The 14,146-nt window shown below is 37.7% G+C and overlaps 1 protein-coding gene across 5 annotated transcripts in view; it reads left to right on the forward strand.

Annotated features, from left to right (window-relative positions):
* BBOF1 (basal body orientation factor 1) overlaps positions 1 to 14,146 on the forward strand; it is a 31,946-nt gene that overhangs the window by 12,829 nt on the left and 4,971 nt on the right. For 3 of the 5 annotated variants that reach the window (XM_045201774.2, XM_053928734.2, XM_053928733.2), the window contains exons 5-11: positions 2,560 to 2,640; positions 4,206 to 4,276; positions 4,730 to 4,874; positions 5,939 to 6,432; positions 9,179 to 9,280; positions 13,466 to 13,540; positions 13,696 to 13,881. In XM_045201774.2, coding sequence (XP_045057709.1) covers positions 2,560 to 2,640; positions 4,206 to 4,276; positions 4,730 to 4,874; positions 5,939 to 6,432; positions 9,179 to 9,280; positions 13,466 to 13,540; positions 13,696 to 13,825 — 1,098 coding nt within the window. In that variant the 3' untranslated portion in view covers positions 13,826 to 13,881. Of the gene's footprint in view, positions 1 to 2,559; positions 2,641 to 4,205; positions 4,277 to 4,729; positions 4,875 to 5,938; positions 6,433 to 9,178; positions 9,281 to 13,465; positions 13,541 to 13,695; positions 13,882 to 14,146 lie in introns of those variants that run through there. The other 2 variants (XM_053928735.2, XM_053928736.2) reach the window with 2 other exon arrangements.

The raw sequence follows: 14,146 nt of genomic DNA on the forward strand, positions 1-14,146 counted from the left end.
TCTGTGGAATACAGAAGAATTAAGGCAGGTGTGGAGGCCAATGAACTTAGAATTGTGAGGTAAATGAAGAAAATTACACTGTGCAATAGAATTCATTGTATAAATTTAAAAGAGGCTAATTACATTTAGATTATCAAAAGGTAGCCAAAGCATTCGTTTTAAAGAAAAAAATAATTTCTATATACCTGATTAGCAGAAGAAGCATACGTTGGTAGGTTGCAGTTATTATTTTTTAAATAAACTGTTTTGTCTTTCTTTTTTGATATAGTGATGATACTCATTTCAGCAAATTTACAGATAAAAAAAGAAATCACCCTCTCCCTACCACACACACCTAGGGATAACCATTGTTACTATTTTGGGGTATTGTGTTTCCTTTTTCTTCCTCTACTATGTAGAACCATTTTAAAGATTTTTACAAAAATGAGGTCATGGTGTACAAATTGTTTTTTAATTGATTTTTTCACTTTATATATTGTGAATATTTTTCAATGCCATTACATGTTTTCCTATACAATCTTTTGACTAGATACATGAAATTCCATTGAATAGATGTATTATGATTTTTTAAAAGATTTTATTTATTTATTTTTAGCAATCGGGGAAGGGAAGGAGAAAGAGAAGGAGAGAAACGTGTGCAAGATTGATCGGTTTCCTTTTACACACCCCTAACTAGGGACCTGGTCCGCAAGCCAGGCATCTGCTCTGACTGGGGATCGAACCTGTGACATTTCAGTTTGCAGACTGGCACTCAGTCCCCTGAGCCACACCAGCTAGGGCTATCATGATTTATTAATTGGTCTCTTATTGTTGCACATTTCAACTGTTTTCTCATTTTTTGCTATTATAAACTGTGATGAACATCTAAGTAATATATTTTTTATATCTTTAATTAGTTTTTTTTAAAACATTCACCCAAGAATATATTTATTGATTTGAGAGAGAGAGAGAAACACTGATGTGTGAGGGAAACATCAAGCAAGAGGTTGCCTCTCACACGCCCCCCACTGGGCACCTGGCCTGTAACCCAGGCATGTGCCCTGACCAGGAATCAAACCTGACACCTTTTAGTTGGCAGGATGACAACCGACCCACTGAGCCACACCAGTCAGAACTTGACATTAATTTTGAAAGTCTTCGACAATGTAAGAGGCTGGCCCTCTCTCCCCCTTTTTAAATTTTATTAAATTTATTGGGATGACATTGGTTAATAAAGTTATATAGGTTTCAGGTGTACAATTCTATAATACACTATCAGCATGTTGCATTATGTGTTCACCAGCCAAAGTCAAGTCTCCTTCCATCATCATATATTCGACCCCCTTTACCCTCTTCTACCTCCTTCCATCCCCCTTTCCCTCTGGTGACCATCATAACGTAGTCTGTGTCTCTGAGTTTTTGTTTGTCTTGTTTGGTGGTTGCTTTCAGTTTTATATCCCACATATGAGTGAAATCATATGGTTCTTGACCTTTTCTATCTGACTTATTTCGCTTAGCATGGTATTCTCAAGATAACTGTGTTGTTGCAAATGGCAGTATTTCATTTTTTCTTATGGTTGAGTAGAGTAGTATTGAGGCTGTTTTTTTAAAAATTACATAAAAATAAAGGGAGAAAGAAGAATATCTAAAAGAGATCATATAAAACAGAGATCATAGTAAGGAAAATGGTTAAATATAAGTGGGAACAATACTAGTCATTATATTAAATAGTTACTATTCTAAGTACATGTATTATTTGTTATTTAATCCTTGCCACACCCCTATGAGATAGCTACTACTATTATCATCTTTTTATTCCTGAAGATCTGAGAGTTTGGCAAGTTAAGTGACTTGAACTGCGGTCTGTCTGTTGGAAAGCCCTTCTCACTGCCTTTTTTATGGTATGAATATCAGATTGGCTGTGCACATTTCAAGGTGATAGATTCTTGCTAGTAAATACAGACTACAGGATCATAGCTTTATTAGCTCTACTGTTTTTGCCTAGAAGAATTTTATGTCCTTTTTATTATATGCAGTTTTAGAGGACAGAAGGAAAGGATTCATCTGTGGGAATCATAGGGAGATCTTTTTTTTGGATTAATACTAAGAAGAGTTTTCTAAAAATGGGAACTATTAAAGGGCAGCTTAGTGAGTTAATGAGATTTGAATCAGTGACACTCTGTCTGTAGATGTTCTTCGCATAGAAGGGATTTCTGTATTGGGAGATTATGAGTCTGACTCCTCAGGACCCTTCCACTGCTCACATATGATTCTGTGAGTCCACAGGTTTAAAAGGAAGATCTTTAGAAAATGTGATTATGAGAACACTTTGTCTGAGTGTTCTGAGAACTGTTACTCATGAAAAGCTTTTTAGGAACTCAATTTTGATCCTGCAAATCTATAGAAGATTGGGAGAAATATAGTACTCACAGGCAAAAACATGGAGTTTTTCTGTGTGTTCAGGATTAAGAGGTAAAGTATAACAGAAAATGTTTCTTTATTGAGAGTGTTCTAGGAATATGCCCCAATCCAACCCATTTCATATTGCTCAGTTTTTGCTAATTTTAATTTTAATTTTAGCTGAAGGAGAATTTAAGAAGCACAGAACGGAAACATCAGGAGACTCTTAGAAGACTGGAAAGCAAGTTTTTTGAAGAAAAGGTATGACTTTAAGGTTAATTAAGAAGTATTTTGTTTGCCCTGGCGAGTGTGGCTCAGTTGGTTGGAGTTTCCTCTTGTAAACCAAAGGGTTGAGGGTTCTTTTCCCAGTCAGCGCACATGCCTAGGTTGCGGGTTCAGTATCCATGTTTCTCTCCCTCCCTCCCCCTCTCTACAATCAGTAGGCATGTCCCCAGGTGAGGATTAAAAAATGAACTTTTCATTTACTAGAACAACATAAGTATTTACATACATTCTGAGACATATCAACCTTCCATTTGGTACCTTATTAGAAGACTGTTATCAAATCATAGTAGAATAAAAAATGGGAAAAAAACCTATTGGGTTGACCAAAAAGTTCATTTGGTTTTTTCCATATAATGGCTCTAGTAGCACTTAGTTGTCTTTAACTTCATTTGAAGCAATTTTGTTAGATTGTATTGTGACAGCTGTCATCAGTGTGCATTTTTTTTAAAAACTTACAAAAATTGGTGAACTTTTATGTAGCCATTTTAATGTTGAAATGGAGGAAAATATGCAACATTTTCAGCATATGCTTTATTATTTCAAGAAAGGTAAAAATGCAACTGAAACGCAAAAAAAGATTTGTGCAGTATATGGAAAAGATGCTGTGATTGATTGAATGTGTCAGAAGTGGTCTGCAAAGTTTTGTGTTGTAGATTTCTTGCTGGACAATACTCCATGGTCGCAAAGATCAGTTGAAGTCGAAAGCGATCAAATCAAGACATTCATTGAGAACAATCAACATTATACCATGTGGGAGAGAGCCAACATAGTCAAAATATCCAAATCAATAAAGTTATTGGTGAAAATGAAAAATGTGTCTTTTATTTTACAGAAAAGGACTTTTTGGCCAATCCAGTATTTTAGCTGTCTCAATGTCTAGTCTTCTCTCCCCTTCCCCCATTTAGAGATTCTTGAAATCCTCAAGTGAAATTGCCATTTTACCAATGCTTTAGGACATATCCCCCTCAGTGGTGTTTCTCTGGTGGAATTAAAGCTGCATGTACCTCTTTATATAGAGGAGGTGTGATTGGAGAGGTCACTCTGGTCACATGAAGTGCATTGTAATTATTGTTATTGTTTGGACTCCATCCTAGAATACAATCTCCATGAGAATAGGGACCCTAGCTCTTTTGTTCACCACAGAATCTCCAGTGCTTAAAAAACCTGGCACACCGTGGTTGCTCCATAGGAATTTGTTGAATTAATAAATAATGACTGTCATCATTCTCATAAATAATGACTCTCCTCATTGTATTTAGCAGAAATTCCTCCCAGCTCTGCTTTGCCATACTGATGTGGATATTTTCCCCGTTTATCTGTCATATTCTTTCTTTCTGGGGGAAGTTGGGAGGTACCGTGAGGTTTCTGTGTTCACACTCTCCTCTTTGCTGGCTCCTCCATCAATAGTTGGAGTAGTTCACATCACGTCATGTAGGACAGGACTATTTTACTTGACATTATAAAATAGTTAACTTTCTGATGTGTCAAATTTGTTGTTAGAAATATAACTCTGTATTAAAACAGCCTATCTTCCTTTTTAGCGCCGACTGGAACAGGAAGCTGAAAAAAAGATTATAATGCTGGCAGAGAGAGCCCATCACGAAGCTGTTGTGTGAGAGACTGCTGCCTTTCTTTTTCTTTCTTTCTTTCTCACAGCCTCTCTCATCTCTTTGCAGGTCTGTTTTGTTCCTGTCATGTTGTCTTCCCACTTCTCTCTGATTTACTTTCTTCAAATTGTCTGCCTTATTTTCCTTCACTGTTCCTAGAAAGAGAACTTTGTGTCTCCACCCCCTTTTCCTCCAGCCTTTCCATGGCAGCATAGTGTGAGAATAAGAACCTGTGCTTTGAAGTTAGACTGGTTCTCAACACATATCCCAATTGACTGTAGGAAGATTCCTTAACTTTTTTGAAACTAAATTTCTTTTGCTAAAAATGAGGTTAATAACAGCAGCCTGGCAGGGCTGTCCTTGTCGTTAATATTGGAGGACAAAGCAATCATTGCTCTAGTTTGGTAACATGCAAAACTTAGGCCTCAGCTCTGAGATCTTGTACGTCTCTATTTCAGGCAATTGAGCAACGCTGGAAGAGCTGTTTTTAAAGAGAATGTTTATCTTCAGAAAGCTCTTGAATACCACCTGAAGGAAGCTGATGCTTTACAAAAAAATGCCAACAAGTTGCTGGAGTCTCAGACTTCCCTTTTACAACAAAAGGTTTCTATTCTCATCTAGATTTTGTTTCCTATCTTTTTTTTTTTTTTTTTAAGAATTGGGTTGGTAAATACTAAGCATTGAGTATAATAAAGATACATAAGGACAAAGGACCATTTTTCTTCTGTCTGCATGATGTTCCTTTCTTATTGGAAAAGATTAATTACTGAATGCCTACAAAGCATTAGACTTGGCATTATAAAGAATGTATCAGAAACATAAATATAACTCCTATCATCTACTACTTGAGAATACTCATTTTGCTTTGCTTAGAGTTGGTTCCTGAGTCACTTAGGAACAGGTTCAGCTGTAACAGCCCTGACGACAGTGGCATCATCACATAGGGTTTAATCTCTCATCTCTCACCTGGAGGAAGTCTGGAGGTAAGCACTCCAGAGCTGGAGTAGTGGTGCCGCAAAGTCAATGGAGACTCGGGTTCCTTAACTCCATTCTGCAACATGTGGTTTATATCCTCAAAGTTACCTCGTGGCCCACAACAGCAACTATAACTGTTATTCAAACAACAAGAAGGAAGAACAAGAAAGAAAAATATATGCCCCTCCCTTTAGCAGTCTTTCTACTCACACCTCATTGATGAGAACCTTCACGGCTATGCTGAACCATAAGGGGGACAGGGAATTTTCAACTGTGCTTGCTGCATTCCTAAAAAAAAATGGGTTTTTATTACTCAGGAGGAAAGGGAAAATGGTCTTGGGAGAGACAACTAGTGGACTGCCAGAATTTCCAATATATAGTTGTTAAATTAATGTTTTTACTGTACAGTCTTATTGATTTTAGAATTACCATTTTGGTAATATAAAATAGTTAACCTTTCATAATTTTATAAGTAAGGTTTCTTAATTAGCAAAAATCAGTGGTCTTCACAAGTCTAGACAAGGACCCTAGCATGCTTTTCATTCTCTATGTACAAAATTCCAAAATAGCACCATCTCAGCCTGGCATCAGACTCAAATCTCATGAAGAAGTGGAAGTTAGTGAGGAACTTTTAACTTCTGAAAGTGACTAAAGAAAAATATCTCTCACCTCTGTCATCTTTCTATTTTTAGGAGATCAATGATCTGTTGGTTAAGGAAAAGATTATACAACTTACCCAGCAGAGATCACAAATCCAAACCCTTCAGAAGAAGGTGTTAAGCTTGGAGACTGCTCTGATTTGTATGACCAAGGAGTTTGAGACTGAAGTTCTAAAACTGCAGCAACAGGCAACAGTAGATAACCAAGCCGATCAGGCTGAAGTGTACAAGTTGCAGCAACTTCTTCAGATGAAGGACAGGGAAATGAACAGAGTGAAGAAGCTGGCCAAGAACATACTGGATGAGAGAACAGAAGTGGAAAGGTTCTTTTTAGATGCTCTACGCCAAGTGAAGCAGCAGATCGTAGTTAGCAGGAAGCAGTATAAGCAGGTAGCAAAAGCTGCTTTCAATTTAAAAATGCGAGAGGCATTTGCAGGAAGAACAGAATATCCCAAAATTCGAACATTTGACGGCAGAGAGCACAGCACCAATAGTGTGAATCAGGATCTTATGGAGGCCAATAAATGGTACTAATAATACTTTAATATTTTATCTTTTGTGCTATTTTTGTGCCTTTTAGAGAAATAAGAACCCTGAAAAGTTCAGTCTAATAATATCTAAGTATTGAGTACATTACTTAGTAAATTACTTGAGGACAGGAACCGACTTACTCATCTTTTTCTAAAGATTATTTATTTATTTATTTTCAGAGAAAGGGGAAGAGAAGGAGAAAGAGAGTAGAGAAATATCAATGTGTGGTTGCCTCTCGTGCACCCTGTACTGAGGACCTGCCCCGCAACCCAGGCATGTGCCCTGACTGGGAATCAAACTGGCGACCCTTTGGTTCACAGTCCACACTGAATCCACTGAGCTACACCAGCCAGGGCCAACTTACACATCTTTGTAACCCCTATACTTAGCATAGTTTATGGGGGTTAACAAATATTCTTAGTGGATGCCCTCTTTTCTTTGTAATAGTGAATTGTCAGAGACTACATTGTTTATCATGTAAAATGTCATCATAGTATCTTTTTTTAGTCCTCACCCGAGGGTATGTTTAATTGATTTTAGAGAGAGAAGAGAAAGAGAAAGGGAAAGAAAGTGAAACACTGATGTGAGAGAGGAACACTGATCAGTTGCCTCCCACACGTGCCCCAATGGGGGACCAAACCCACCACCTAGGTGTGTGCCCTGACCAGGAATCAACCCACAACCTTTTGGTCTATGAAACAATGTTCCGACCACCTGAGCCCCCCTTCCAGGGCTGTGTATCTTTCGACATGCTCCTTTATTTTGTTTCCTGTAAACTAGTTATAGAGGTTTGATTAGATTTGGGTTAAACATTTTTGATAAACTTACTTTCAGAAATATTTTGTCATGTTTCCTTTACTATTCTGAGATGAAATTCATAGGTAATAATGTCTAAACATATCATTTAAAAATCAATTTAACAATTAGTTGTAGCAATTCTTTCTTATATAGACCCGTTCCATGGATTGGAGGACACCCAGTAGTGACCCTGTTATTGTATTAACCAAAAGTCCCCACAAATTTTGAAAATATACTCTAGAGATCTACTGCCAATATGATAAAGATAGCAGAATGCTTGAGACAGCTGTATACTACATACAGTGATTAATTGTTTCCTTAGCAATTCTATCTGCTAGAGCACACTTCCCCCTATAAACCATGTATTAAATTACGGTGCATTTTAAAGATTATCCTTAGAATTATGTTTTATATCCCAGTGAAACTAGATTCTTCAAATGCCTTAACTCAAGAAACTTAAAAGGACTCCCAATTACTATGTACTTAATATCTTATTAAGAGTGCTTCCAACCCTGGCTGGTGTGGTTCAGTTGATTGGAGCATCGTCCCATAAACCAAAGGATTGAGGGTTCGATTCCCAGTCAGGGCACATGCCTAGGTTGTGGGTTTGGTCCCCACATACATAGGTGTTTCACTCCCTCTCTCACTTCCTCCCTTCCCCTCTCTCCAAAACCAATAAGCATGTCCTTGGGTGAGGATAAAAAAAGGGTGCTTCTGCTTTACATTATTTTTGATGGACTAGTTTGTATGTCCTTTTAAATAATATAGCTGCTGGGAAGGTTGGACATGGTTAATGGCTTCTGAACGATGTCTCTTCTTCAAAAATGTCCATACTGTGTATAATTTTTTAACCTTCTTCCCATATTCAGAAGTCTGTAATAACACTCTATTACCGAGAGGCCCTGTAATTTCCTCTTATTTATTTAACATCAAGTTGAGTCCCTATCAGACATAAGGCAATTTCTTTTACATTTTTTGTCTATTGTATATTAAGTGGTATGTAAGTTTTCAGAGAAAGGTTCATAAACTGATTCTCCACATTATTATTGCAGAAGCCGGACTTTTCCTATTCTGCCTTCTGTGTGACATTTTTTGCTACTGAGCAACTTGTCACCTTAACCTCAGTTCCTATGGCCTCTACCAGCAGGGCAGAAATGGTGTTTAAAATATTACATCATCTGCATAAGAGGAAGATTAGAGAAGGACAGTGGAAGTATATGGTAATAGGGCAAAACCTAAACTTTTAAACATTTTTTTTATTGTTGCAAAACCTAAACTTTTAAAGAAAACTAACACCAGTGCCCTATATGCAAAACATTTCCTACATTATACAACACCAATACTCTATCTATATGTCAGCCAGCTTTTGTAAATAGCAAGTAGACTGAATCTTCTGGGAAAATTATAGTGTAGATAAAGACCTGCCTGGAATGCTCAGCTGCAGGCTGATTTGGAGATAAGAAAATAGACTAGTTCAGTTACGTGTTATTTTCTGAATTTACCTTTTGTTATTCTCTCTTCATAGGAAAATGTCTAATACAAAAAGGAATGTTAAAAGGAATTTATCAATAATGTCACCCAACAACATGTTTTTTTCTTGTTCCTTTTGTCTTTGTGTATGTAACCAGATAAGTTACGTCATATTACAACTTTCTATTTTATTTGCTTGATATTTGAGCACACATTGTTTTCACATTATGGTTTTTATTTTCATTTTAATAACATTTCAGGTTGGCTGCCATATTGATATTCTTTTCAACTTTATGACTTTGTAATGGACACAGTTTGCTTTGTAGTCATTACATTTGGAAAGCTCTTATTATCCAGTTATGGTTTGGAATTTTTGTTTTCTCATATTTACACATTTTATATTTAAAAAAAAGAAGAGATACTTACTCTGATCATATTCTTCCTTTTCACTTTTTTTTCTTTGTGACTGTTCAGGACAGATATTCAAGGAAATGTCAATATTGAAGATCTGACTTGGGAGCAGAAGGAGAAAGTGTTACGGTTGCTCTTTGCAAAAATGAATGGTTTTGTTCCTAGGTAACTCCCTATTTCTGTAGTGAAATACCAAGTTATTATCAACCCTAAAAATGGAACAATGAACTTGTTCTCACTTAGAATTAAAGGATTAGGAAAAAACCCAAAATATAAAAGGGTCATACTGCTTAGCTATGCAACCCTCAGAGATAAAGAAGTAAATGAGCATGGAAGCAAAAGATGAATTAGAATTAAAGGAGGTAGAAAAGAGATTAATGTTAGGTATTTAAGGTAATGCTTGCTAAGAAGGTACAACATTGCTCAGCTGAATGGGTGGTAACTGAAGAGAAGCATAACAATTGTTAAGATTTTATTGGTCTGCAAAGACAAGTAAATGCTTTTTAAGCTGATTATTAATCAAGAGCATCTCTAAAAACAAGAAAAAGACCTAGAAAGGAAAAAATCCACAGATATTTAAAATAATTCTTCTAAATGAATTATTTCACTCTCTCCACTATGTTTTATCAGTAACTATAAACATGGTAATGAACTATAAAGTGGGTGAAATAAATCAACATTTACTGATTGCTTATTACATACTTGGCACTATGTTAGGTACTCTGGGGATTCAAAAAAAATTAAGAACCCCAGCTGGTGTGGCTCAATGGATTGAGTGCTGGCCTATGAACCAAAAGGTTGCTAGTTTGATCCCCAGTCAGGGCACATGCCTGGGTTTTGGGCCAGGGGACCTGCAAGAGGCAACCCTTGGATCTATCTCTCATACATCGATGTTTCCCTCCCTCTCTCCCTTCCCCTCTCTCTAAAAATAAATTTTTAAAAATCTTAAAAAAAAAGACATTGCCCCAGAGTTTACAATCTGGTTGCACAAACAAAACCAACATAACAAGGGGAAAATAGGCGGCACAATAAAGTATAATTGAAGCCCTGGCTGATGTTGCTCAGTGGGTTGAGCACCAGCCTGCAAACTGAAAGGTCACCAGTTCATTTCCTGCCCAAGGTACATGCCTGGGTTGAGGGCCCTGTCCCCAGTTGGGGGTGATCAAGAGGCAATTGATGTTCCCCTCTCTCTCTCTCTTCCTCCCCCTCTCTCTAAAAATAAATAAATAAAATCTTAAAAAATAAATAGGGTGTAATTGGAGTTCAGACGAGGTCTAGAGTAGTGGGGGAAGACTTCAGTCAGGAAGACAGAAAGAGTATGACTCTGTGGGGTGCCCTGTAGGAAAGTGGGAGAGTAGCAAGACAGGGGGAGAGCACGTCAGGCAAAGGGCACAGTAGACAACATAAGCAAAAGCCCAGAGATATAGGAATGGGTATCAGGCATTTAGGGAACATCGAGGAAAAATTGCCTAGCTTGAGGAAATTTGATAATGCTACAGAGTAACTAGTAATTAGAAATAAGGATTAATCTGTAGATTAAATTATGATGAGCCTTAAAAACCATGCCGAAAAGCCTGCACTTACGCTACTGAGCTTCTAGAGAAGTATAAAGTATTTTTCTTCTCTGCCTTGAAGGAATACAAAGAGCAACAAGCCATACTCTCACAATCTGACCAGAAGGGCTCACAGGGTATTGTTCTCAGAGCTATCCTGAACCTAACAGTGACAAGTACAATGGGTTGGAGGACAAAAATGGAGGTGGGGCACCAGCAGAAGCTGCTTCACTACTCAGGTGGTGGTGAGGGGTTGAGGCAAGAATGGGAGCAGTCAGGAAAAAGGGGGGAAACGGAGACAGTAAGGAGAAACAGAGCTTGGTGAGAAAGGGCAAAAGGAATAAAGACAACTAAGTGTACATTTTTTTAACTAAGAACTAAGAGACTGGTAGTATGAAAGGCAAATGAAAAAAAATCTGGAAAGCCAGTGTGAGGAAAGTGTTTAAATTTTATTTAATCCATCCATCAAGTCATTTCACATATGCATATTGAGTGCCTGCTATTTACTGAGGATATGATGTTGGGTAAATAAAGACATCATCCCTAGTATCAGGGAGTTCCTGATTTACATGGGAAGAAAACCATTAGTCAAATCATCCCACAAATATATACAAAAGTACAATTATGACATAGGCTCAAAGGAGTGTTATGAGAGGCTAGATCAGGGACATCTGACCTTTAATTTCTGAGGAAATTAAAGCCTGAGTTGACCACTAAAAGGTAAATAGAGACGACAAGGGGAGAAAAACACATTCCAGGCACAAGAAATAGAAAGTAGTATTTTCATTGTCAAATTGGAGAAGATGGCAGTATATTGAAGCAAAAAATAGTTAAGGCATTTGTAAACGGTGATTGGAGTACAGATGATAATGTTTTGTAGTGTAGGGAGGGAGATCTGAGCACGCTTAATGAGAATTGGTGGTTGAGTTCAGGAAAGTGGATGAAGGTAGGAAAGCAAAGGGCTGAAGCTAGAACCTTTAGGAATAACCACAATTAATGAACAGCAGAACAAAGAAGAGTACAACCAAAAGAGAGGAGTTTAAAGTGTAGGACAAATAGAAGATGGAGGACTTTGAAATGGATTTTGTGTCTCTGGTAGCATTCCCGAAAAGTGAAGGTACAACCCAGGCTGTACATACTGAATGTCTGTCTCCTTGCGAGTTGACTTTTCTGTACCCCAGGGAATACAGCCAGAGTTCCAGGCCTCAAGCTCCATACTGTGTTGTTTTCACACTGGAGAAAGAGGAATTTGAGTGAAATCTTTCACACCAAAGTAATGAACTTGAACCTGGTCACAATGGAACTGTCTAAGCCTGTTGAAATCTCATGCCAGGGTTGGATGAAGGAAAAAGAATATAGGAATAAAATGGTGAAATGTTGTGATAAAGATGAGATTAAATGAGAAAGCTCAGATTGGGAAGGGATTAAATAATAAAAAGTTCTGCCAAGGCAAGAAATTAGGAATTTGGTTAAGGCTTCACAGTAGATTGTATATGACTGAATCCAACAGTACAATATTTTTCTTTGTGAGTGAACTAAGTCAAAGGAGGGTAATCAATAAACTGTACCCTTAATGCATCAGCAACAATGCTGGCTATAACTCAGGCACAAAAAGTAGCTAGAGTACATTATTAGACTATTTAAGATAGCCAGATTTTGATTTTTTTTTAATTTTTAGAGAGAGAAACATCAATTTGTTGTTCCACTTATTTATCTTCTTCTACGTGCTCTGCCCAGGGATCAACCTGTAAGGTATGGGGCCAATAAGCTAACCAACTGAGCTATCCTGCCCCTATCTGGCCAGGGGCAGGATAGCCAGATTTTGAATGGGTTTATGCTGCTTTCATGTGCACCTAGTTGAGGGCATGTTTTAGGAATGGGATATGTCTTTATCTGCTGGCGAATCAATCTACTATACTTTAAAATTTTTAATCCTTACCCAAGCGTATTTTTTTAAAATTGATTTCAGAGAAAGGAAGGGAGTGAGAAACATCGATTGGTTGCCCTCCCTACATGCCCCAACTGGGGATTGAACATGCAACCTAGGTATGTGTCCTGACCCAGGATCGAACCTGCACCTTTTTGGGTGTACAAGATGACAGTCTAACCAAGCTCACTTTCAAATTAAAATAATGGATTAGCCCTGACCAGTATGGCTTAGTTGGTTGGGTTTTGTCCTACACAAAGCAAAAGGTCGCTGTTTGGATTCTTGGTTCGGTTCCTAGTGAGGGCACATGCCTGGGTTGCAGATTCAGTCCCTGGTCAGGGCGCATATGAGATTGATGTTTCTCTATTTCTCCCTCCCTTCCTATCTCTCTAACAATAATTTGAAAAAATATTGAAGTAGTGATATGTTTATTTCCTGTTCTTAAACCAGACTTTCCAAAGTATAGGAGAAATTTTTATAGTGTCTTTCCATTGGGTAACCTTTTTGTGTTCTGAGGTTCTTTCTGTGGGAAGGGAATTTTTCTGGCCATGTTTTTTTTTTTTGTGGGGGTGGGGGGAGGTCAGTACTTTGGTTTAACCTTGCTCATCACCATTAATAGCTGTTATGTATCCTCCTCATCATCATCTCCATAAATATTTCCATTTCTTAAGTTCAACATATCTCAACTTTAAGAGAATACAAGTTTATGTTAACTTGCCTTAACATTACACTGCCTCCATGTACGTGTAAAAAATCATTGTCAAAATGAGAAGCCCATCCAATGGAAGCATGCATTTAGCACTTTTAGAGTATAGCTGAAATAAGGGTACAAGGAGACACTGCCTCACTGTTCACTTTTACCCACCACAGGAAATTCAGTCAGAGTTCCAGGCCTCCAGTTCCAGACTATGTTGTTCTAGACAATGGAGAAACAACGGAACTGGGGTAAGGTCTCTCTTGACAAAGCAATGAATGTGCGCTTGATCACAACGGCTCTTATGGACATGTTACACGTGCTAGAATTGAGTGAGAGTAACAGGACAAGTCTATTGTTCTGAACCACGGTTGCTGACAGGTCTCTTACTTTGTCATTATTGCAGGGACGAAAGTAAGCTTCAAGATCAAACCTTCATCACCCAGCAAGTACCAATCTCAGACTCTCCTAGTGAACTGATGATATCCAGTATTCAGACAGGATCACAAGAGTCTGATACAGTAAGGAGTCTGTAATCGAACCAAACAATACACAGAACTCTTACCTACCTTTCCCCATGCAGCTTGGTTCTTTAGCTCTACTATCCAGGAGCTCTCAGGGATTAGTGAAATGAGTAATAAACCAGTATGAGACGGTGGACATTTTTATAACAATATCCACCCTATATCCACCCTAAGGAAGACATATACTTAATGCAAATGCATATTTTTTGCCTCTTAGTGTGGAAAAACCTATATATATTGCCTTTTGAAATACACAGCCTAGCCAAGATATGTACTGTCTTTTATGTAAGAATTAAAACAAAGTGACTGTGTAACTCTTGGCTTTGGCCAGAG

Source organism: Desmodus rotundus, chromosome 7 (genome assembly GCF_022682495.2).
Source record: "Desmodus rotundus isolate HL8 chromosome 7, HLdesRot8A.1, whole genome shotgun sequence".
Lineage (NCBI taxonomy): Eukaryota > Metazoa > Chordata > Mammalia > Chiroptera > Phyllostomidae > Desmodus > Desmodus rotundus.